At 41.6% G+C, this 26852-nt stretch overlaps 1 protein-coding gene across 2 annotated transcripts in view; it reads left to right on the top strand.

The window, feature by feature from the left end:
- LOC106571770 (ATPase family AAA domain-containing protein 2B) overlaps window positions 1-26852 on the top strand; it is a 154022-nt gene that overhangs the window by 9357 nt on the left and 117813 nt on the right. For both annotated transcript variants that reach the window (XM_082961919.1, XM_082961920.1), the window contains exons 2-17: window positions 13801-13946; window positions 14070-14101; window positions 14240-14372; window positions 14627-14723; window positions 14844-14961; window positions 15084-15224; window positions 15469-15544; window positions 15661-15762; window positions 15988-16215; window positions 16445-16619; window positions 22113-22201; window positions 22343-22502; window positions 23949-24039; window positions 24147-24258; window positions 24518-24717; window positions 26483-26618. In XM_082961919.1, the coding sequence (XP_082818045.1) occupies window positions 13801-13946; window positions 14070-14101; window positions 14240-14372; window positions 14627-14723; window positions 14844-14961; window positions 15084-15224; window positions 15469-15544; window positions 15661-15762; window positions 15988-16215; window positions 16445-16619; window positions 22113-22201; window positions 22343-22502; window positions 23949-24039; window positions 24147-24258; window positions 24518-24717; window positions 26483-26618 (2036 nt within the window). The remainder of the gene's footprint in view (window positions 1-13800; window positions 13947-14069; window positions 14102-14239; window positions 14373-14626; window positions 14724-14843; window positions 14962-15083; window positions 15225-15468; window positions 15545-15660; window positions 15763-15987; window positions 16216-16444; window positions 16620-22112; window positions 22202-22342; window positions 22503-23948; window positions 24040-24146; window positions 24259-24517; window positions 24718-26482; window positions 26619-26852) is intronic.

Raw genomic sequence — 26852 nt, 5'->3', positions numbered from 1 at the left:
AGGCCTCATTTTCACGGTCACTTTCCAACCTTGAGGATGGCTCGTTGTCAGGCTCAAAAAGCCACAAATTTGCCCGGATGGCCACCAATTTTTCAACCCTTGTATTGGTCACCCTGTTGTGTGCTTTGGTGTGTGTGTTCCCAAATAAAGACCAGTTGCTCTCTAAGGTGGCTGATGTTGGTGGATGATGGGGAAAGAGCCTCAGATCCACAAAGTCCCTTCCACTAGGTGGCTGATGAGATATGTTGGCACGACTGCCATATTGCATCTCCATCCCAAAGACCTTGCTTGGAAGTGTACATCGCCAGACTGCCAAGAACCTTGCCCTCATCCAGGCCAAGGTGGCGAGACACGGTAGTGTTGACACCATAGGCGTTGTTAATCTCTGCACCAGACAGGATGCTCTTGCCAGCGTACTTTGGGTCCAACATGTACGCTGCAGCGTGTATGGGCTTCAGGCAGAAGTCTTCACGCTTTATGATGTATTTCAGAACTGCAGATGCCTCTGCTTGGAGCAACAGTGAAGTTGGCAGGGCAGTACGGATTTATTATCTTCCATCAGACAGGATAGCATTGTCTCCCTCAATCCGTGCAATGGCTACTGCTGTAGGTTTCAGGAGTTTCAGGCTGCCCACCACTCTGTCCCAAAATACCTCACCCAGGAGGATCCTCTTGATGGGGCTGTCCCAGGAGGATCCTCTTGATGGGGCTGTCCATGTCGGCAGACTGATATGGCCATTTGTTGGAGACTCCTTCCCCTCCAGGAGACTGTCAAACATGATGACAACACCACCCCAATGGGTGTTGCTGGGAAGATCCAATGTGGTGTTCTTATTCTTCTCACTTTGCTTGGTGAGATAGATTGCGGCTAAAACTTGATAACCCTTCACATACCTAACCATTTCCTTGGCTCTCCTGTATCCATTGTTTTCAATGCCATGATGTCCTTGAGGACCAGATTCAATGCATGAGCAGCACAGCCAGTGGGTGTGATGTGAGGGTAGGATTCCTTCATGTTCGCAGCATTGTCTGTCACCAGTGCAAATACCTTCTGTGGTCCAAGGTCATTGACTGCCTTAAGCTCATCTGCAATGTAGAGACCGGTGTGTCTGTTGTCCCTTGTCTGTGCTCTTGTAGAATACTGGTTGAAGGGTGGAGATGTAGTTAATTATTCCTTGCCCACGAACATTCAACCACCCATCAGAGATTATTGCAAAAGTCTGCTTTCTCTATGATTTACTTGACCTTCACTTGAACTCTGCATCCAGTAAATGAGTAGATAAAGCATGTCTGGTTGGAGGGGTGTATGCTGGGCGAAGAACTTTCAGAAATAGGATGGAAACCGAGCTGCGCTTTCTAACCTCCTGCCATGTGAATGACAGAGACATATTTCCCTCAAATTCACAACCCACAAAGAATTAGACCACAAATCAAATTGACAAACTCCCATATCTGTTAGGCGAAATACAGCGGTGTGCTATCCCATCAGCAGAATTTGTGAGCCGATGCCACAAGAGAAAGTCAACCAGTGGGTCAGAAACACCAATGTAAATATAACCTATATTTATCTGCCCCTTTATTTCCTGCCTGTCATTTGTGCATTCTGCTATCTGGACATTGTCCCAACACTGTACATAGGTTATGAAACTTTTAAAAATGTTATACTACATTTAACTGCTAATATATTATTTTAAATTTGTGATTCGCTTAACTTTGTTTGTAATGCTTACTGTTAATGGCTGTTTGGCTTTGTTGGTTTTTGTCATTTTGTTTATTTCACTTGCTTTGCCAAAGTAAGCATGTTTCCCATGCCAACAAAGCCACTTTTTAAAAAAATATTTTTTTTTTTTGAATTGAGAGCGAGGGAAGAGGTTGAGGTGGGGAGGAAGGAGACAGAGGCAGCGAGACTTGACGCACTGACTGAACCATAAAACACAGGAGTATAAAGCGATTGCATGTCCTTGGTACTTGTATGTTATTCCTTCCTTATTGATACAACACAATAGCCTGTCTGCTGCCATAGACCACTGCTAGCAGCCTCTTGGGAGACTAGTCTATCGGCCAGACGAGGGATGTGCATCACACACCAATGACTGAACAGAACACGGTCCTTAAGTGTTGCTCAAAGTATCAATTTATTTATTTGTAACTTTATTTTGATATATATATATATACACACACCACCCTGCATCCCACTGCTGGCTTGCGTCTGAAGCTAATCAGTGCTGGTGTCCTGGTTAAATTACCAATCTGGCCCTCATACCATCACGGTCACCTTATCATCCCCAGTTTACAATTGGCTTATTCACCCCCCCCCTTCAACACTACTGTTCAAAAGTTTGGGGTCACTTAGAAATATCCTTGTTTTTTGTCCATTTTAAAATAACATCAAATTGATCAGAAATACAGTGTAGACATTGTTAATGTTGTAAATGACTATTGTAGCTGGAAACAGCAGATTTTTATTTTTTTTTGTTAATGGAATATCTACGTAGGTGTACAGAGGCCCATTATCAGCAACCATCACTCCTGTGTTCCGATGGCACATTGTTAGCTAATCCAAGTTTATCATTTTAAAAGGCATGTTGATCATTAGAAAACCCTTTTGCAATTGTTAGCACAGCTGAAAACTGTTGTTCTGATATATTTCTCCCATGGGCAAAGAAATTCAAAAAGGGTGATGGTTTTAATTAACAGTAATTTTAATCCAAATGTGCAAATTGTCCAAACAGATCATCAAGGTAAATGGATTATTTTAAATATGTTATTGGACAATAAACAGATATGGCTTATTAACCCATACGGTCCGAATAATGATGATCAAAGCTTCTTTGTATGTATGTATATGAATTTATGTATATGAATTTATCAACTCTACAAGCAACACTAGACTATAATGGTGGAAGATTTTAATACGGTCTTAAATACCTCTATGGAAAGGAAATCACACTACAAACTATCACCTTCAGGCACTTAAGGAAATCATGGATATATTGGAATTAGTGGATATATGGAGACTTAAATACCCAGACCTAGTGAGATATACATGGCGGAGGCTTAATCAAGCTAGTCGTCTTGACTACGTATGCCATTCTCTCTGGCACCAAAAGTTAAAGAAGTGTTGATAGGGGACAGAATGCGGTCGGATCATCACATAATTGGTATAATATATATTACTCTTACAGAATTTCCACGTAGGCGAGGATATTAGAAATTTAATCAAAGCCTACTAGATGATAAATTGTTTAGAACTAGGACAGAAGAATTTATAACTGACTTTTTCAGACATAACATAGGTACAGCAGATCCCCTTATTGTATAGGGCACTTTTAAGTGTGCCTTTAGAGGCCAAACAATTCAGTACTCCTCTATGAAACAAAAGCAATTTAGATCAAGAGTCCATATTAACAAAGGAAGTTGAAGGACTAACAGTACAGTTAAATAGCAATAAAACGGTACCATAGAGTCACAGAATAAGTTAAAGGAAAAACAAAAAGAAATGGAGATACTTAAGAAAGATCCAGTGTAATATATGATAAAAAATAAAGCGAACTGGATGGAATATGGGAAAAAATGCACAATTATTGTTCAATCTTCAATATAGAAATGCTACCAAAAAAAAATATTAACTTGTTACAAATGATGGAGTCACACATGATTCACCGAATGATATTTTGAAAGAGGACGTAAAGTACTTTAAGAATATGTTTTCATTTCAGTCTCCTCCATCTCTACTAACTGAAACTAATTGTATGGATTTTTTCCCTAATAATAATGTAAAATTAACATCTGTACAGAAAGACTAATGTGAAGGCCAAATTACAGAGGAGGACCTTCTTGATGCATTTGGGGCCTTTAAGGATGGGAAAACTCCAGGGCTGGATGGCATATTTTTGATATACTCAAAGGACCATTATTAGCATGTTTTAACCACTCCTATATAAATGGTAAATTATCAGACACGCAACAAGGTCTGATATCATTATTACTGAAACAGGACCCAAGTGTATATATCTATATATAAATAAATAAATAAATAAATAAATAAATAAATAAAGATCCAGTCCATTTAAAAAAAATTGGGGACCTCTTTACACGTCAGTGTTGTGATGCAAAAATCCTAGCAAAATGCTTGGCGCATAGAATTAAAGTATTGTCAGATATTATTCATCCTAATCAGACATGTTTTTTACATGGACGATACATTGGAGATAAAATAAGACAAGTACTGGAAACAATAGAATACTATGGCATATCGGGGACACCAGGCCTGGTTTTCATAGCTGATTTTGAGAAGGCTTTTGATAAAGTATGACTGGAGTTTATATATAAATGCCTAGAATATTTCAATTTTGGGGAATCTCTTATAAAATGGGTTTAAGTTATGTATAGTCACCCTAGGTGTAAAATAGTAAATAATGGCTACATCTCAGAAAGTTTTAAACTATCTAGAGGAGTAAAACAAGGTTGTCCACTATCGGCATATCTATTTATTATTGCCATCGAAATGTTAGCTGTTAAAATTAGATCAAACAATAATATTAATGGATTAGAAATCCTTGGCTTAAACTAAGGTGTCATTGTACGCTGATTCATGTTTTTGTTTTAAACCACAATTAGAATTTCTCCACGGCCTCATAGAGGATGTAAATACTTTTGCTATCCTCTAGGATTAAAACCAAATTATGATGTTACGTATTGGATCACTAAAAAATTCAAATGTTACATTACCTTGTAGTTTACCAATTAAATGGTCTGACGGAGATGTGGACATACTCGGTATACAAATCCCAAAAGAGAGAAATGATCTCACTCCAATACATTTTTATAGAAAGTTAGCAGAAATAGAGAAGATCTTGCTACCATGGAAAGGAAAATACTTGTCTATTTGTGGGAAAAATCACCCTGATTTAACTCTTTAGTCATCACAGTTTACCTATTTGCTTATGGTTTTGCCTAGACCTAGTGACCTGCTTTTTAAAAAATTATATGAACAAAAACATATTCCATTTTATTTGGAACGGCAAGACAGACAAAATTAAAAGGGCCTATAACGAATATGAATTCGGAGGGCAGAAATTATTAAAGCATTAGACCTCAAACTAAAGGCATCACTCATACAAAAGTTATACTTAAATCCAAACTGGTTCTCTAGTAAATTGGTAATGTCTCATCCTATGTTCAAGAAGAGCGTTTTTCCCTTTATACAGATTACACCTGCTCACTTTTGGTTGTTTGAAAAGGAAATAATCTCCAAAATATCTTTCTTTTTTTTAAACAAGCCGTAGAAAGTTGGTTGCCATTTCAGTTTAATCCACCTGAAAAGACAGAACAAATAATACAACAAATATTGTGGTTAAACTCAAATATACTAATTGATAAAAAAAATACGTATTTTTCAAAGAAAGAAAAAAAATAAAAGTAATTTCAGTGAAAAATATCATAAATAGGACTGATGGAGTTATGTCACACATGCAGCTAACACATACATATGGAAATGTCTGCTTTACCCAAAATTACAACCAATTAATTGCAGCATTACCACAAAAATGGAAGAGGCAAGGAGAAGGGGAAAAAAGTAAGGAACTTGTATGTCGACCCTGTATTAAAGAACTTAAATGGTTAAAGAAAAGTGTGATAAATTAAAACCTATACCAATTTCATTTAAGGACCAAAAAACTGACAGCTGTGTCATATAAATTGCTAAATAGTTGGGAAGAGATTTTCAATGTACCCATTCCATGGCACATGGTTTATGAATTGATACACAAAACAATGCCGGATTCAAAACTTTTTTTCAATTTAAATTACTATACAAAATTCTTGCAACCAATAGAATGTATCCCCCATATATATAGCAATCTTCCCAGCTCTGCACATTCTGCTGCGAGGAGGCAGTCGTTAGATCATTTATTTTGGTATTGTCCATATGTAGCTCGTTTTTGGTCACAGGTCCAGGAATGGCTGAGGAATTGCAACATTTGCCTAGAACCAACGCTGCAGATAGCAATACTGGGTGATTTGAAAAGCCATAGTCAATCAATAATATAATTATTTTTACAGAAATATTTGTAAAATAAAAATAATCTGTAGAAGCTATGAGAATAGAAAGGTTCAATACTTTTGTCAAGCATCACAGCACAGTTCAAATATATGGCAAATATAAATCAAACTGGATGGACATCAGAAATAGAGGAAGGACTAAAAACAAACAAAATATAACTATTGTAAAATTGTCTGTAAAATGTGTTTAAGATGTATAAACTGAAGGTAAAAGCCGAAGTTTATTAGTTTACTCCAATTGGGGGAAGGGTGGTAGGGTTTGCGGGGAATAATAATAATAAAGGTGTGTGTGACACACGCGCGCACACACCTTTATTATTCCCTGCAAACCCTACCACCCTTCCCCCAAATGCTAATTGATCATTAGAAAACCCTTTTGCAATTATGTTAGCACAGCTGAAAACAGTTGTTCTGATTAAAGAAGCAATAAAACTGACCTTTATACTAGTTGAGTATCTGGAGCAACAGCATTTAATTATTATTATTTTTTTAATTAAGGGGTGGATCAGCTTAATATTGCGGAAAGAATGTTGGTTCCATCAATGTAATTGTCTGCATTTCCAATCCCCCATATATTTTTTTTGTATATGAGGGATTGGAAATGATGCAGACAATTACATTGATGGAAGCATCATTCTTTCTGCAATATTAAGCTGATCCACCCCTTAATTTAAAAAAAAATGCTGTTGCTCCAGATACTAAACTTGTATAAAGGCCAGTTTTATTGCTTCTTTAATCAGAACAACTGTTTTCAGCTGTGCTAACATAATTGCAAAAGGGTTTCCTAATGATCAATTAGCATTTTTAAAATGATAACCTTGGATTAGCTAACACCATGTGCCATTGGAACACAGGAGTGATGGTTACTGATAATGGGCCTCTGTACGCCTATGTAGATATTCCATAAAAAATCTGCCATTTCCAGCTACAATGGTCATTTACAACATTAATAATGTCTACACTGTATGTCTGATCAATTTGATGTTATGTTAGTTGGACAAAAATGTGCTTTTCTTTCAAAAAGGACATTTCTAAGTGAACCCAAACTTTTGAACGTGTGTGTGTACGCAGAAGCGTTTTCCCGTGCGCTCTCGTCTCTTTGCAGCAGACACATGGTGAGCAATATGTTTGGAGCATCAAATTGCAGTATCAATGGACACCTGAGCAAAGGTATCTGGACACCTGCTCGTCAAATATCTCATTCCAAAATCATGGGCATTAATATGGAGTTGATTCCCCCTTTACTGCTATAATAGCCTCCACTCTTCTGGGAAGGCTTTCCACTAGAGGTTGGAACATTGCTCTGGGGACTTGCTTCCATTCAGCCACGAGCATTCATGATGTTGGGCACTGGTTGGGAGATTAGGCCTGGTTCACAGTCAGTGTTCCAATTCATCCCAAAGGTGTCTGATGGAGTTGAGGTTAGGGCTCTGTGCATGGCAGTTAAGTTCTTCCACACCGATCTCAAAAAACCATTTCTGTATGGATGTCGCTTTGTGCACGGGTACATTGTCATGCTGAAACAGGAAAGGGCCTTCCCCAAACTGTTGCCACGAAGTTGGAAGCACAGAATAGTCTACAATGACTATTCTTTGATTTATCTTGGCCAGGTCGCAGTTGTGAATGAGAACTTGTTTCAACTGGCCTACCTAGTTAAATATACTGCTCAAAAAAATAAAGGGAACACTTAAACAACACATCCTAGATCTGAATGAAAGAAATAATCTTATGAAATACTTTTTTCTTTACATAGTTGAATGTGCTGACAACAAAATCACACAAATAATCAATGGAAATCCAATTTATCAACCCATGGAGGTCTGGATTTGGAGTTACACTCAAAATTAAAGTGGAAAACCACACTACAGGCTGATCCAACTTTGATGTAATGTCCTTAAAACAAGTCAAAATTAGGCTCAGTAGTGTGTGTGGCCTCCACGTGCCTGTATGACCTCCCTACAACACCTGGGCATGCTCCTGATGAGGTGGCGGATGGTCTCCTGAGGGATCTCCTCCCAGACCTGGACTAAAGCATCCGCCAACTCCTGGACAGTCTGTGGTGCAACGTGGCGTTGGTGGATGGAGCGAGACATGATGTCCCAGATGTGCTCAATTGGATTCAGGTCTGGGGAACGGGCGGGCCAGTCCATAGCATCAATGCCTTCCTCTTGCAGGAACTGCTGACACACTCCAGCCACATGAGGTCTAGCGTTGTCTTGCATTAGGAGGAACCCAGGGCCAACCGCACCAGCATATGGTCTCACAAGGGGTCTGAGGATCTCATCTCGGTACCTAATGGCAGTCAGGCTACCTCTGGCGAGCACATGGAGGGCTGTGCGGCCCCCCAAAGAAATGCCACCCCACACCATGACTGACCCACCGCCAAACCGGTCATGCTGGAGGATGTTGCAGGCAGCAGAACGTTCTCCACGGCGTCTCCAGACTCTCTCACGTCTGTCACGTGCTCAGTGTGAACCTGCTTTCATCTGTGAAGAGCACAGGGTGCCAGTGACGAATATGCAAATCTTGGTGTTCTCTGGCAAATGCCAAATGTCCTGCACGGTGTTGGGCTGTAAGCACAACCCCCACCTGTGGACGTCGGGCCCTCATACCACCCTCATGGAGTCTGTTTCTGACCGTTTGAGCAGACACATGCACATTTGTGGCCTGCTGGAGGTCATTTTGCAGGGCTCTGGCAATACTCCTCCTGCTCCTCCTTGCACAAAGGCAGAGGTAGCGGTCCTGCTGCTGGGTTGTTGCCCTCCTACGGCCTCCTCCACGTCTCCTGATGTACTGGCCTGTCTCCTGGTAGCGCCTCCATGCTCTGGACACTACGCTGACAGACACAGCAAACCTTCTTGCCACAGCTCGCATTGATGTGCCATCCTGGATGAGCTGCACTACCTGAGCCACTTGTGTGGGTTGTAGACTCCGTCTCATGCTACCACTGGAGTGAAAGCACCGCCAGCATTCAAAAGTGACCAAAACATCAGCCAGGAAGCATAGGAACTGAGAAGTGGTCTCCACCTGCAGAACCACTCCTTTATTGGAGGTGTCTTGCTTATTGCCTATAATTTCCACCTGTTGTCTATTCCATTTGCACAACAGCATGTGAAATGTATTGTCAATCAGTGATGCTTCCTAAGTGGACAGTTTAATTTCACAGAAGTGTGATTGACTTGGAGTTACATTGTGTTTAAGTGTTCCCTTTATTTTTTTGAGCAGTATATATATATTTTTTTTGAAAGGTCTCTGGTAATATGGGTAAATTTTTTTTAACCATTTAGGCTAGACACAAGCCGTTGTTTTTGCTGTAAAGCTGCAAGCATGCCTGTCGCAAAGTGGTGCTCAATTTTCCCTCTGACACTCAGCGGCTGCATGACAGTGAACTTGAAAAGACTAGTCAGACTGGTCTGTGCTCATGGTTACAACAGGCGATGAAATGAAAATGTATCAACATTGCTCGCTTTGCGCACTGCTCCAATGTACAAATCTAACTAAAGACTCATCAGGGTCTGGGTCCCCACTCGCCATCACTGCTAAATTATATACATTTTTACTTTCGGAGAAATGGATATGCATGAAGAGTGAACAGAGAAGCAGAGGAAAAGCGCTGCATGGTCAATCCGACGTCTGCATTTATGGTGGTATGGCCTCTGCAAAAGTCAAGGCATTCATACTTCGCTGAGCAGCAGAGCTGTTGTGAAAGAACTTGCTACGGAAGTGAGTTGATGTTTATACAGGACCTCCAACCCTCACCTACCATCAACCAATCAAATAGTATGTCACATGTGCAGACCTTACCCTGAAATGCTTACTTACAAGCCCTTAACTCTTTCTTGAACTGCATTGTTGGTTAAGAAAATATTTACCAAATAAAACGAAATAAAAAACAAAATAACGAGGCTATATACAGGGGGTACCGGTACCGAGTCAATGTGCGGGGGTACAGGTTAGTCGAGGTAATTCGTACATGTAGGTATGGGTAAAGTGACTATGTATAGATAATAGACAGCACGTAGCAGCAGTGTAAAAACAAATGTAGGGGGGGGGGGGGGGGGGGGAGGTCAATGTAAATAGTCTGGGTGGTCATTTGATTAATTGTTCAGCAGAAAAAGTGCCTTTTTCTGGCACACGCACAGCCTATGTATGCCAGTTAGGCTCTACACTAGTTAGAAAGCGGATTGATGTTCTTAATTTGAAGTTATTTGGTCACTTTAGTTCTGATACAAACCTCATTAAAACATATAGGCCTATGGGCTAGGCTACATGAGGTGTGCTACTATGATTTGAAAAGCCGCAAAAAAAAAAAAGGCAAGCCGTTTCTTGCCTTACTGCGCATGCTGGGTCTTATTCACAAGTAATAATACATCATTCACAATTGATAGGCTAATGTCACACATCAGGATATTCTTAATTTAATGTTGTCTTTACAAATACTAAATGTGTGAAATTAGTTTTGATTTAGAATGGACCATACATGTCATCTACAGTATCTACTTAAATAGCGACGGGAGGATGCTGTTCCCTGGTTCATTTTCATGCAGGCCAGATAGGCTATACTCTTGTTGTAAAGCGAAGCTATGTGCTTAATATTAGGTAAGTTGATGAGTAAATATAGTAGGCCTAGCCTATAGAAAGCTGATGGGACCCTCTTTTTAATAGAGGCCATTAACTGTTTTCTCACGCAATTGCATAGCCTATATAAACATTGCACAACATGAGCTCATGGGCTCTCATAGTGTTGGATTTTATTTTCTAAAACATTTGCATTTATGTCAGTGACTAGAGGGACAATAAAAAGCTGAGTTCCAGACAGTTGGCAAGTTTGGTAGTAATGACCATCAGCAGCATCAGAGCTGGGAGAAGCATAATTATAACTAAATGTCACGTGGAATTTGACTGCGGTCATGACGTGATCGCCGGTGTGGCGGTAATGCGGTCACTGTAACAGCCCTAGGGGAGGGGGGGTCAAAAAAGGGGATGTCACAATTCTGCTTGTACACTTGTTTACATGGATATGCTTCTTAAAACGTATTTGAAACAAGTCATTACACTTTGTTATTGTTATGGCATTTCATTATTATTCTTCAACTTATGTATTTCGGGCCTATTAATAAATGCCAGGTTGTAAAGAATCTGTCGCATTTCTGTAATGACAACATTGAGTCAAAATAAAGATGTATGCCTACTTTGTCCTCATCTGTTAGCTTTTCTGCAAATACAAAAATTAAATACATATCCTATTTCGACACACAACCATTCAAACGAAGGCTGATGGGTTATTCTCCACTATTCCTGAAATATTTGCATAATGTCACAAACCCTGCGGCTGCAGTCATTCGATGGCATTGGCATATGTTTTTCATAGAGAGATGAATAATGTAGCCTAAGCTACTGTAAATCATGAGGAGCGTTTTGATTCTCATTAACGAGATGACGTCCAGACAGACTACCGTAGGAAACTTTCTGAATGGACATGTAGAGAGAATCGCCAAACTCACACACGCACACCCCCAGTAAAAGCACCCGTCAATCAAAAAAACCTGGGCCTACCTTAGGCTTGCTGAAAGTAGGCTATAACACGGAACCCAAACCGGCTGCGCGCGTGCGCCATCGTGCATAGATTTATTTTATCCCCCTACACCAAACGCGATCATGACACGCAGGTTAAAATATCAAAACAAACTCTGAACTAATGACATTCATTTGGGGACAGGTCGAAAAGCATTAAACATGTATGGCAATTTAGCTTGCACTTGCTAGCTAATTTGTCCTGGGATATAAACATTGAGTTGTTATTTTACCTGAAATGCACAAGGTCCTCTACTCCGACAATTAATCCACACATAAAACGGTCAACCGAATCGTTTCTAGTCATCTCTCCTCCCAGGCTTTTTCATCTTTGAACTTATATGGTGATTGGCATCTACACTTTCATAGTATTACCACGACAACCAGCAAAACAGTTTGTCTTTCAATCACCCACGTGGGTATAACCAATGAGGAGATGGCACGTGGGTACCTGCTTCTATAAACCAATGAGATGGGAGAGGCAGAACTTGCAGTGCGATCTGTGTCAGAAATAGGAATGACTACTATTTTAGCCCTTGGTAACGCAGACGCTCGTTGGCGCTTGCGAGCAGTGTGGGTGCAATAATTGAATAACATATTCCTAAATTCATTTTGCAACGCGAGCAGTGTAGTCAGGGTATTAGATAATGAATTGACAAGCAAAGTATGAAGGGGATAGCAAGAAGATGACATTGATAATCATTAAAATAGAAACAAATACACACGCAACATATCCATAGCCTATTCATCAGCTACATTTAATATCGAGGGGAGGGTGTTGGGAAGATTTTTCAAATACTGTGAGGAACTATTATCATTTTGAATGGCTGTGTGAGTTAAAAAAAAAAAAATGGCTGAAGCCCAGCTGGGCACTTTCCTGCATTTGACATTTTCATGAAGCAGGCCAAGTACTTCTATGCGCGCTCAGGCAGGTGCTCTAAGGCAATATTAGCAGGACAGAGAAACCAGACACATGCTCACATGGAGCTCACATGGAGCTCACATGGAGCTCACATGGAGCTCACATGGAGCTCACATGGAGCTCACATGGAGCTCACATGGAGCTCACATGGAGCTCACATGGAGCTCACATGGAGCTCACATGGAGCTCACATGGAGCTCACATGGAGCTCACATGGAGGTATGAAATCAATCCCAAAATATTTATCAGAAGCGTAGCAGGTTGTGAACTCTGCAAACAATGTTTCGACTCGAGAATGAGTGGTAAATTACTGTAATTTAATACATGCATGAACATAAATTCATGTAACCAAATGATGGGGATTAACGGTAAATTGCCTGTTTTACAAACGGTAGGCTACCACATGGGCATTTTAATAGACAGACTAGGCTAACAAAACAATTGCTTATTAGTAAACACTCCCGCTATTAAGAACTGTATCTACATGATACGTGTTATTCCTCCCTCCCTCTTACCAATTCAACGGTGCTTTATTGGCATGGGAAACACATTTATATTGCCAAAGCAAGTGGATTAAACAAAACTGAAAAAAACAAAGTACAGTAAACATTGCACTCTTAAAGGTTTCAAAAGGATAGATGTTTCAAATGTCATCAGCAATGTGCAGTGTTTTTAACAATGTGCAAATAGTTGTAGTACAAACAGTAGGGGGAGATAAGTAAACAGATAAATATTGGTTGTATTTACAATGTTTGTGCGCCACTGGTTGCCCTGTTTTCATGGCAATGGGTCATAAATCTTGCTGCTGTGATTGCACGTTGTGCTAACAGATACGGGAGTTGATCAATGTTTGTTTCCAAATTCATTGTGGGTCTGTGATCTGTGGGAAATAAGTGGTTCTAATATGGTAATACCTTTGGCAGCTTAGTTTCCATCTCATTTTGTGGTCAATGGGCACATAGGCAGACTGTATCTAATTCAAGGACTTTCTTAATTTTGGGTTTGTCACAGTGGTCAGGTATTCTGCTACTGTATACTTTCTGTTTAGTGCCGAATAGTGTTCCATTTGTTGATTTCTTTCCAGTGTGTTATAGTTTTCTCATAATTTGGTTGGGTCCTCTTTTGCGCCTGCTCTCTCCCGCTCTTTTGCGCCTGCTCTCTCCCGCTCTTTTGCGCCCGCTCTTTTGCGCCCGCTCTCCAATCTCCATCTTTCTAACCACTCTCTCTCCTCCCCTTTTTAGAAGGATCCCAGTAGTGATGTGAGCAGTCCTGGACTGTCCCCTCCCTCGAAGCGAACCCGTAGACAGACCAGCTCCAGCGACACCTCTCCCTCCCCCCAGGCCAAGGGCCAGAGGGTCTCCTGGGGCATGCCCACCTACCGCACCAGGTGAGCAGGCAAAAGAACAGCCTCTTTGACAGTTCTGGGTTGAGTTCCTGTACTGGCCGTGTGGACTGGGTTCAGCCCCATCTGTTGACTGTGTTTATATTTACACATCTCAATGTATTTCAGGTTGTCATCTGGCGCCCTGCAAAATGGAAATGGTAACGTCAACGTTTCCAAAGTTTTCATTTGTTATTTTAAAATCATGACAACATTATTTGTGTGTAGGTACAGTATTAGTTGGACTATTAGTTAGATGGGACCTCTTTATTTTGACCTGTTACCTCTGACCCCTGCAGCCCATAAGGATGAGGGGGCAGGAGACCACTCTCACATGAACGGCCATGTTGACCGGAAGAGGAGCTGCCAAGTGAGGAAGAGCCAGTTTGAACACCTCAACCAGAGCCTGCTGTTTGACCAGCTCGTCAACAGGTAACACACACACACACACACACACACACACACACCCCTATGGGAAGACGCACACACACTTCCCTATAGGAAGACAAGGCCTCAGACCTGGTAGTACCGGGGTGGAGATGAACTGTAAAACAGAAAGCGAAGACGTCAGAGGTATGCGGTATGAATCGATACTGATGTGTGTTTGAAAATGTATGCACTCGCTCTAATCCAAAGCGATTTACAGTAGTGTCTGCTAAATGACTAAAATGTAAATGTATTGTCAGCACGGCGGAGGCAGTTCTTCAGGAAATGGACAACATCAGCAGCATCAGACAGAACAGGGAGGTGGAGAGACTCCGCATGTGGACAGACACTGAGGTGGTAAGTCTGTCAATCAGCCAGTCAATCTGTATCATGCCATATGAAAGTGGGTTCCGAATTCGAGTTAGGTGTTAGCCAGACTAAGCTAAACGTGCGTATCCTCCACTCCTGATCTTCTAGGAAAACATGGACATGTATTCTCGTGTGAAGAGGAGGAAGGCGCTGCGCAGGAACACCTTTGGCATGCAGACACACCACAAAGCCATGAGCAAGACCGAATCGGAAGAGGGGACTGAAGGTTTGATTTAGTTTGGATTGCTTGTAAAGCTGTACAGGGACTTGGAGAGAACTGGAGCTTGTTGGTGTTGCTTGCGGTTCACAAGATGATATTTTCACAAACATATCTTGTTTACTTCTTAGAATCTCACGGTGAAGAAGAGGATGACGAAGCAGAGGAGGATGAAGAAAGAGACGAGGCAGAGGAGGTTGGAGAGGGGAACGACAGACCGTACAACCTGAGACAACGCAAGACTGTACAGAGATACGAGGCGCCACCTATTGGTAAAGAAAAACATTGATTATTGTGTGATTTTTCTGCAACACTAAGGGTAGTTTCCTGGACCCAGATTTTCCGTTGAGCGTGCCTTATAGTAAAGGAGTAGTCTTTAATGTAGGTCTGGGAAACAGGCCCTCTGCCTGAAACGTTCCTTTTCCTGCATAAAACCATTTCCTGATATTGTCTTTGTTTTATACCTCTTGAGTGTTGCTGCTTTTAACGTCTTGTGTCTCACTGAATGTATTCCAGAGCCCGTCAACAGAAAACAAACCAACCCCTCCCTGTTTGACACCCACAGATCCCCAGCAAGGAGAAGCCATATACGGTGGGTGTTGCTTCCCGCATTAAAAATAATTTCATAACGCTGCTTACCTACACTGTTGACATGGTCTAATATGGAGTGATTTGTCTTTTGTCTTCCTTTCCACTCCTCTGGTCCAGAGTGAAGAAGCATGCCATCCACAGTAGCGACACTACGTCGTCGTCTGACGAGGAAAGATTTGAGAGGAGGAAAAGCAAAAGCATGACCCGGGCCAGGAACAGGTGAATACCTCTCCTCCGTCTCTGTCACTCACCTAGTGGATTTTGATATTGGATACAATTTAGTAATGGCTTTTCACTAGGTAAAATCACTTTCCATTCACCACTCGTCCTGTATAGCACATTAGCTTCACTTCAAACCCGGTGATACATGGCAGCCGTTATGCAACTGAAAGCTCACCACACACTGACTCTTATCTTTATCACCTGTATTTGTTATTTGTAAAGATGTCTGCCTTTGAACCTGAGAGCAGAGGACCTGGCCAGTGGGGTGCTGAGGGACAGGGCCAAGGTGGGAGCTAGCCTCGCTGATGTGGACCCCATGAATCTGGACACCTCAGTGAAGTTTGACAGCGTAGGAGGGCTGTCCAACCACATCCAGTCTCTGAAGGAGATGGTGGTCTTCCCTCTACTTTATCCAGAGGTCTTCGAAAGGTTCAAGATACAGCCCCCGAGGTAAAGACCAAAGTCACCTGGAAACACAGATTAATTCATGTTCAGACATATCAAGCATGTATCCTCTTTTGTTTGCAATTTAGAAATGTGTTATTTAATTACAACCAGACAGATGAGGAAAAACAATATAGCATTTTTTTGCTTCATGGTCACAATGTAGTTCCAAGGTCAAAAAACGGATTGTGTCTGCTTTAAACTTATTTACTTCTCACTCTCTCCTCTCCCACAGAGGGTGTTTGTTCTATGGCCCACCGGGTACAGGGAAGACCCTTGTAGCGCGGGCTTTGGCCAACGAGTGTAGTCAAGGAGACAAAAAGGTGTCTTTCTTCATGAGGAAGGGAGCCGACTGCCTCAGCAAGTGGGTCGGCGAATCAGAACGACAGCTACGCCTACTTTTTGACCAGGTGAGGATGAGTAGTGCTTGCGGTGACCGTGTTACCGCCACACCCGCAGTCGTGAGTCATGATTAGGGCTGTTACGGTGACCGTATTAACACAACACCGGCGGTCATGAGTCATAACCGCAGTCAAATAACACGTGATCGTTTAGTCACGGTAACTAGGCTTCTCCAAGCTCGGATGATGGTCATTAGTAGCCTACCAAACTTGCTAACTGCCGGGTACTCAGCACTTTATTGTCCCTCTAATCACTCTGACATCAATGCAAATGGTTTAGAATATAAAATCAAACACTTCATGAGAGCCCAGGAGCTCATGTTTCGCAACATTTCTATAGGCTATGCAACTGCCTAGAGTTTTGATGGGATCCTCCTATTTTTAATAGAGGCCATCAGCTTTCTAAAGGCTAGGCCTGCTTTATTTATCAACTTTCTTGATATTAAGCACATTGCTTTGCTTTACTGCAGGAGTATAGCCTACCTGGCTGTCATGAAAATAAACCACGGGAAAAGCGTTCTCCATTCGCTATTTAAGTCCATAGTGTTAAGTTCATGTTTTAAGTATCCCTATATTTCTGTTATTACGGGGCTATCACTCAGTCAAGAGTGCGCCTGCGCAGGGAGTCTTCTGGTTGATGGACCTAGCCTAGAGTGGAATGGCTACCTTGTAGTGTGTTCATACGGTATAGTAAACTTTGTTAAACTGGAACCTTGTCGTTGTGTCATTTCGAGTTAACACATAGATGACATGTATTTTTTTCCCATGCTCCTGTTCCGAGACAGGTGCATGATAATGGTCCATTCTAAATCAAACCTAATTTCACACACATTATTTTAAGAGCTGTATCACAACCGGCCGTGATTGGGAGTCCCATAGGGCGGCGCACAATTGGCCCAGCATCATCCGTGGTAGTCCGTCATTGTAAATAATAATTTCTTCTTAGCTGACTTGCCTAGTTAAATAAAGGTTAAATAAAAATGATTTAGTGTATGTAAAGACAACATTAAATTAAGAATATCCTGATGTGTGACATTAGTCTATCAATTGTGAATGATGTATTATCACTTGTGGATGATGCCCAGCATGTGCAGTTTTGACTTTTTCAAATCATAGTAGCACACCTCATGTAGCCTTGCCCATAGGCCTATATGTTTTGTATCACAACTAAAGTGGCCAAATACGCTCTACACCGTTTGTAAAGCTTAACTGGCATAAATACGGGGTGCCTGAGTTAAGTTTGGGGAAGATCATTTTCACCATAAAAATGCACCTTTATTATAAAAAGTGTTTTCCCGTTAATTGATTGCATTTTGGAACATTTGCGCTTATAGCCTAGTGCCATATGTGCAGTGCTGCGCTTATAATGTGAAGAATTAGCTAGTTGATCAACATTTTAAGCTAAATGTTCTGATCTGTTGCGTCAGCCTCATTGCTTTTAAAAGGTTTTTTGATGCGAGTATGAATTTGGGATCTATTGCATCCCACAACTGTCCCAGACTATGTTTGAAATATTTATTTCTTGCACAGAAGGACAAGTAGAATACAATTGGTCAACCTTTGTACTATGGGGGATAGCAGATTTACACAGGCCAGTGCTTTTCCTGTTCATTAGGCCTACTCCTCTTGTTGGCTGACAAAGTAAATGTGGACAGTTCTAATATCTTCAATATGCGCCTCGGAATTCGATAAGAGGTGCGTGCGCATTTGCGTCCCCGATGTCTCTTCACTTATAGCCTTAGCTGAGATGCCTGTGAGAAGATCTGATCACATGACGCACATTAGCTAATAAGAATTGAGATAGCTGTGAGTGAGGTTTTTTGGAGCACGGCAGCCGGGAGAAGGGAATTATTATATTCAGCCCAAGGGCAAAATGGCCACAAAAGGCATGGATTTTTGGGGGGGGGGCATTATGGCCACACAAGGGCGATGCCGCCAGGAAATTTGAGGCCTGGTGAGAATATTATCAAGTGCTTGTTAAATTGTGAATGAGAGACTGATGATGTATGGCCTGCACAAGAAACCTATCACAGCTCATGCCTTTCATGCAACTTTATTCAAATCCTCATTAGTCTCATCATGCAGCCTTAATGTATAAAAAATCTAAACATATAGGCTATCGTTTATTACAACTGAAGTTGCTAAATTAAGCATTTACCGCTCAACACAGAATAGCCGCATGTGTGCACTTCCTTGGAAATCGTTTGGAGAAAATATTTAATTTTATTCAGCTATGTTCAATTGTATTCTCCATACTATAAAATAACACTAAATAATGCCACGGAATTCTAAGCAAATCTTGTCTGCTAAATGAACTAGTGTAGCCCACAGCCATATGCCATAGCCGTATCAGGGCCTAACATAAGGACAACTCGAGTATGCTATCCTTGAACACAAACATTTTTCCACACCTGCAATAACATCTGCTAAATATGTGTATGTGACCAATAAAAATGGGATTTGATTTGTTCTTCTGAAATAGGCTACATTTTCTTCATATCATGTTTCTTTAGACCTGTCTAACAGGCTGACGACACCATTCGTGTCGTGTGCGCAAGCATTGCAAAATGAATTTAGAAATCTGTATTATTCAATTATTGCACCTACACTGCTTGCACACGCCAACGAGCGTCTCCGTTGCCAAGGGCTAAAATAGAAGTCAGTTCTATTTGTGAAGCAGATCGCGGTGCAAGTCCTGCCTCTCCCGTCTCATTGGTTTATAGAAGCAGGTACCCACGTGCCATCTCTTCATTGGTTATACCCACGTTTGTGACTGAAAGATGAACGAGGTCAGTGGCGGTAATGCACTTAATTTATGAAAGTTTCCAATCGCAATATAAAGCCTAGAAGGAGGAGAGATGACTAGAAACGTTTCGGTTGACCGTTTTATGTGTGGATGAATTGTAGGAGTAGAGGACCTTGTGCATTTCAGGTACAATAACAACTCAATGTTTATCCCAGGACAAATTAGCTAGCAACAAGAAGCTAGCTAAATGGGACAAATTAGCTAGCAAGTGCAAGGTAGCATGCTAAACTTCCATAAATGTTTAATGCTTTTCGACCTTTCCCCAAATGAATATAATTGGTTCAGAGTTTGTTTTGATATTTTAACCTGCGTGTCGTGATCACATTTGGTGTGGGGGGACAAAATAAATTTATGCACGATGGCGCACACGCGCAGCCGGTTTGGGTTCCATGTAAAGTAAATAATAGCTTAATTGTAATGGTGTAGGCTATAATATTAAATCGATTTTTATAATGTAGATTTTCCAAAGGTCTGCATCAGTGGCTTGTAGGTGTGGAAGCCTGGAGATGCTTAATGTGTTTATGTTAATTACGGTCAATTATCATGAGAACGGCAGTTATTTGCTTAACAATCACTGACTGACACAATTTCATGACTGCAGTACAATTCCACGTGTCTGAGTCACGGTAATCTCCTCTTATGAACTCTGGACATGCGTTGGTAGTAGCCAACTCGCTATCGACCATCAGGCTGTTTATGGCCTGGTACTCAGGGCTCTAGTGTCCTTCTAACCACGCTGACGTCAATGCAAATGCAATCGAATATCACATCAAACACTTCTCATCAAAACAGTATCGTGCTTTTAAAACTCACCTCATTGATCAATTTGAAGAAAGAAGTTCAACAGGTTGAAATTGAGTGGAAAACATGGTCGTTGTGGATGTTGTTTCAAAGCCTAACAACGAAATGGACAGCGCTTTCTAGGGTGATGATTGATTCAATATGTTCATTCATACGCATATTAGAGCTTACGCATAGGCCTATATATTAGCCCAAGCCACCACCCCCCCAAAAAAGAACTGAATGAAAAGGATTGGGCCCTTATACAGTGCATTCGGAGAGTATTCAGAACCCTTTTCCACATTTTGTTAGGTTACAGCCTTGTTCGAAAATGTATTCAATCGATTTCTTTCCCTGATCAATCTACACACAATGCCCAATAATGGCAAAGCAAAAACGTTAGTTTTTTTGCAAAAAAACCCATAATTATGGCATTTACATAAATATTCAGACCCTTTACTCAGTACTTTGTTGAAGCAGCTTTGGCAGAGATTACAGCCTCAAGTCTTCTTGGGTATGACGCTACAAGCTTGGCACACCTTTTATTAGGGGAGTTTCTCCCATTCTTCTCTGCTGATCCTCTCAAGCACTGTCAGGTTGGATGGGGAGTGTTGCTGGACAGCTATTTTCAGGTCTCTCCAGAGATGTTCGATTGGGTTCAAGTCCGTGCTCTGGCTGGGCCATTTCAGAGACTTGTCCTGAAGCCACTACTACTTTGATTGGTGGAGTGCTGCAGAGATAGTTGTCCTTCTGGAAGGTTCTCCCATCTCCACAGTGGAACTCTGGAGCTCTATCAGAGTGACCATCGGGTTCTTGATCACCTCCCTGAACAAGGCTGCTCTTCCCCGATTGTTCAGTTTGGCCGGGCGGCCAGCTTTAGGAAGAGTCTTGGTGGTTCTAAACTTCTTCCATTTAAGTATGATGGAGGCCACTGTGTTCTTGGGGACCTTCAATGCAGCAGACATTTGTTGGTTCTCTTCCCAGATCTGTGCCTCGACACAATCCTGTCTCGGAGCTCTATGGACAATTCCTTTGACCTCATGGGTTGGTTTTTGCTCTGACATGCACTGTGTGCCTTTCCAAATCATGTCCAATTAAATGTACCACAGGTGGACTCCGATCACGCTGTAGAAACATCAAGCATGATAAATCGGAACAGGATGCACCTGAGCTCAATTTTGAGTCTCATAGCAAAGGGTCTGAATACCGATATAAGGTATTTCTGTTATTTATTTGTAATACATTTTTAAATGTAAATCTAACATATTGGACCTGTTTCAAATGATAACTTTTACCCTCAACATATACACTTCATATGCGCACTCGCTCCGGAATGGAAAAAATATACTTTCTATTTTATTCAGCTAGGTTCAGTTATTATTCTTACTATAACATCATGTAATATAAAATAATGGCATGGGACTTATACGCCTATCTTATCTGCTAAATGAACAAGCCTTTGGCATGGAGCATAGCCAGATAACATACAGTAGGCCAACTCATATTCTGTTCTTCCAAAATACTTTTTCTTCACGTTTCTTTAGAACTGCCTAAAATAATGGATTGTGATGGTACACATTAAATAGATTTATTAGGCTTTTTAAATTGTATATGTTCCAAAGGCGCGTATGCGTAGAGGCCTGGAGATGCTAAATGTTTTTGTTAATGGTCAATTACTGTGAGAGCGGCAGTCTTTTGCATGACAATAACCGCCTGACAAAATGTCATGACTGCCACAGCCCTAGGCACAAGCCAAGGCGTATCTGTTGGACAGTGTCAGGTAAGGTATTTAATAAATAATTCCCTATCTGTTTGTAGTGTGCTTACTTGGTCCAGTTGCCATCCAGAATACTGTGTTCAGGCTAGCTTATGCTCCTCTAGCCCAGACTTATGTTGCGTGTTCTGCTCTCTTCCAGGCGTACCTGATGAGGCCCTCCATAATCTTCTTTGATGAAATAGACGGGCTGGCCCCAGTGCGCTCCAGCAGACAGGACCAGATACATAGGTGCTATATGAAGCAGGAGTAGCTGTTAGACATCTCCATTTGATGATGGTCTCTGACAATCAATAATGAATGTGAGTGATCAGTTTTTAGTAATGGTTTGACCATACTCTCTCCCTATCCCTCTCTCCTTCCCTTCTTTAGCTCCATAGTGTCCACTCTGCTGGCGTTGATGGATGGTCTGGACAGCCGAGGGGAAATCGTGGTGATCGGTGCTACCAATAGGCTGGACTCCATAGACCCTGCTCTACGGAGGCCTGGACGCTTTGACAGGGAGTTCCTCTTCAACCTGCCTGACAAGAAGGTGAGGAAGTAGGAATCATGTATATAGGATTATGGCACGATGAATACACTATGAAATGGATTGTTGGTACTTGTTTTATACTGTAATCCCAATCATTTAAGTCGGTGGCTGTCATGGTATACTGAACAAAAATATAAATGCAACAATTTCAACGATTTTACTGAGTTACAGTTCATGGAAGGAAATCAGTCAATTTAAATATATTTGGTAAGCCATAATTTATGGATTTCACATGACTGGGCAGTGGCGCAGCCATGGGTGGGCCAGGGGCGCAGTCATAGGCCCACCCACTGGGCAGCCAGGTCCAGTCAATCAGAATGAGTTTTTCCCTACAAAAGGGCTTTACTACAGACCGAAAAATACTCCTCAGACGGTCCTGCAGGTGAAGAAGCCAGATGTGTTGGTCCTGGGCTGTCGTGGTTACACGTGGTCTGTGGAGGCCAGTTGGATATACTGTCAAATTCTCTAAAATGATGAAGGTGGCTTATGGTAGAGAAATTAACATGTAATTCTCTGGCAACAGCTCTGGTGGACATTCCTGCAGTCAGCATGCTAATTGCACACTCTTTCAAAACTTGGGACATCTGTGGCATTGTTGTGTGATAAAACTGCACATTTTAGAGTGGCCTTTTATTTTCCCCAGCACAAGGTGCACCTGTGTAATGATCATGTTGTTTAATCAGCTTCTTGATGAGGCACACCTGTCAGGTGGATGGATTATCTTGGCAAATAAGAAATGCTCACTAACAAGGATGTAAACAAATTTGTGCACAAAATTGGACAGCAATAAGCTTTTTGTATATGAAACATTTCTAGGATTTTTTTCTTGGCTCATGAAACATGGGAACAACACTTTACATGTTTATATTTTTGTTCAATATATGTTTTTGGAGTTTTATCCTTTCAGTGTGTGTGTTCCAACCGCTCCTGTGTGTCTGGGTGTGTGTGTACAACACACATTAGTGTCCCAGCCTAGTGGTTTGTCTGCATGTGTCAGTCAAAGCCCAGGTGTGTGTGTGTGTGTCTTTGTCAGTCCCAGCCCAGCTACTTGTGTAGTCCAACCCCAGTGGTGGGTGTGTGTGTGAGTGACTGACTGTGTGCGAGTCCCAGCCTAGCGGTGCATAGCAATCCCCTCTACCCGTTGAGCTGTCTAATTGGTTGACTCCTGTCGTTTGTCCTCACAGTGAGATTCTGAATAATCAAAGCCCAGTCTGTTTGCTTCTGTCAGCAGAGAGACACACAAATACAGAGACACTCAGCCGGCAGAGCTCAGCAGAGAGAGACCTTGCTGATCAGAAACCCACTGTGGTGTGAGAAGGGTCGATAGTGACTTTAAAAAAAAAAAATTATAGACCATATTTTTCTTTTTCTCTCCATCCCTATATTTCTCTCGCTCTTTGTCTGTCGGTGTTGTCTGTCTCTCTCTTTCTTTGTATTATTCTCTAGGCCCGAAGACAAATCCTTGAGATCCACACACAGGACTGGAATCCTAGACTGGCTGAACAGTTTGTAAATGAGCTGGCTGAGAAATGTGTCGGTAGGAGACAAACTCACATTTTATTAAAGTTTACAACTGCAACATTTTATGTTTGGTTTACTACTTTTTCGGTTCATTCATTTAACCCCTCCACTCCCCTGTTCCAGGTTACTGTGGCGCAGACATCAAAGCACTTTGCACAGAGGCGACCCTGGTGGCACTGCGGCGTTGCTACCCCCAGATCTACGGCAGCAGTGTTAAGCTGCAGCTGGACGTCAGGTAACCATGCAGAGGAGAAGGAAACTGAAAGAATAAAAAAACCATAGTAATAGACTGGAATCAATTGTCTTGTCTGTATGGGGTGAATCCTAACTTCCATTTGTTACAATTCATGCAGTCTCTCCCATTGACATCAAAGCATGACTAAGTGAACATTTGATTTAAGTGGAGGTTAGAATTTGCATTTAAATGTGTTTAATCTGTGGACACTAAATTTCCCTTTTGGATCAAGTATTGATCAATCTTATGTGTCTAACAGTACCATCGTGCTGAGGCCTGGGGACTTCAGCCATGCTCTGCGGACCATCGTCCCAGCTTCCCAGAGAGCCCAGGCTCCTCCAGGCCGAGCTCTGGCCCCCAACATACGCCCCCTACTAGCCAACACACTGGCCACGGTGCTGGAGGTCCTGCTCCGAGTCTTCCCCCACGCAGAAACACAGCACAGGGACAGTGGAGGAGGTAATCTGTTTATCTTTCTCCTTTTGCCTCTCTTTCCTGGTAGCTAGGGTCACAATTAGCTCTTTTTTTCCCTAGGATTTATTCAAACAGCAAAGGGTATGCAACTTTGCTATGCGCGTTTCAGTCATCATGCACTGTTTGAATTAACACTTTCTAAAGCCTTTTACAAAAACCTTCCCAATTAAATGTTGACTGCGAAGTAGGCCTACCTGGCAGAATATCATGATCTGTATCATCGCGGGGCATTTGTTTAGCAAACTCTGCCATCACATGTACAGTAAACATTGTACAGTAAAAAAAAACACCGCTAGCCAAACACAACGGCCTCTTGCTAGGTGTGTAGTTGAATTAAAGGGCAACTGTACCCTTCATATTTTTATTTATTCTTCCCAGACCTCAAAAGTGGGCTCCTGATTTGGTTGAACCATTGTTGTGGACTTAGAACATCCCATTTGTGTAGTTTTTCTATAAGAAAAGTGTTATTTTTTTGAGTGAAAACCTGATAAAATAGGGAAACCTGGGGTAACTAAACGGGGAAAACGTAATTTACCAGAAGATCGAACAGATTTTCGCTAACAATAACACCCTTTTTGAGATTGCGGCAAGGTTGTATTTAGTCTTTTTTTCCCTCCAAACAATTAATGGAAATACGATATTGTTAAGTTAAAATGTAATTACTTATGTATGGTGGGTTGGTCATTATCGGCTATAGCAGGGTTCCCCAATAGGCATCCCATGGGCTAAATTCGGGCCAGTGGGTGATTTTTATTTTTTTACATTTTTTTTTTTTTTTTCAGAGCTAAATTAATAAATATACTGGCCAACACCTATTGTATCCATCTCTGTGTCTCTCTCTCTCTTTGTCTGTCCTCTCTCATTATTATTTATTTTTGAAATCGTTTTCATTGTTGGACATATGACTGCAAAATCACCAGGAAATCAGCTCTGTGATTTTTAATTTTGGAAATCTGTTTCCAAGGATTCCCATGCATAAATAGAGGCCTATGTGATCACATCCCAATGTAGGCTAGTCAAGGGTTTGAAATGATTTGTTTTTCGTGAAATACTATATCTGTTTAGGATTCTTGCCGTCAATTTGCAGTTAACAAATGATTACAAACAATGTCTCCCACGACCATTCGCTCAAGGAAAAATCGTCCCACAGATAAATGTAATTGGGGACCCCTGGGCTTTATGCATTATGCGTGCATCATCCGCTTTCCCGGGCCAGTAATCTTTTCATTCGGGCCAGTATCTTTCAGTTGGCGCTGGCCTGGCAAATTTACCTGAATGTCAAGTACGGCAAGGGCATGCTAATTTAAGATGGCTAGTCATTATTAGCCTGGTTCTGTATGGAATGCAGGTATATTATGAGACACAGGTCAGGTCATTATTGGTGTGTAGTGGCAAAACATTGGTGCCATCAGCTGAAAAAGTTGGCAGCACCAGTGGAAAATGTTAGTCTAGAACCCTGTTAAAGACATTTAGGGAGGAAGGTGTAGTGTTATCTCCCTAATAAACCATGATGTCTCTACTAATAACACCAGAGCTTTCTCTAGCCTTTATTCTTCCTGGAGCAAGTTCTGCTCAAAGGCCTGTTAATTAGGCCATGCCTAGGCCTATATGTGATCTATTAGGCCATGCCTAGGCCTATATGCATTTTGATCTATTACCTACATATTTTTGTGTCTCAACGTCATTTTATTTCACACACACACAGTTTGTCTGACTGACATTATTTCCTCCTGTCCTTCCTTCCTGCTAGACGTTGACAATCACCTGCTAGAGGAGGTCAGTGAAGAGGAGACGGATGGACCAGCTCCCTCCATCTACAACCTCCAGCCGGGATCCCCAAAGACATACCCCTCTACGGCACACACACCTGTCCTACACTTCACCATGTGAGTCTGACTACAGAACACGCAGCTAGCCTCTACCCCGTGTTTTAATGCCACCTTATGGCAACAAGTAGAATGACAGTCAAACCACAATTCAGTCCTGTCATATATTTTTTTTTATTTAACCTTTATTTAGCTAGGTAAGTTAGTTAAGAACAAATTCTTATTTACAATGACAACCCACTGTTCCCCGGTAGGCTAACTGCCTTGTTCAGGTTACTGTCCCAACGCTCTAAC

Source organism: Salmo salar, chromosome 15, assembly GCF_965601325.2.
Source record: "Salmo salar chromosome 15, fSalSal1, whole genome shotgun sequence".
Lineage (NCBI taxonomy): Eukaryota > Metazoa > Chordata > Actinopteri > Salmoniformes > Salmonidae > Salmo > Salmo salar.
Note: the sequence above shows the minus strand (reverse complement) of the source record. Positions and strands in the feature narration are given on the sequence as shown.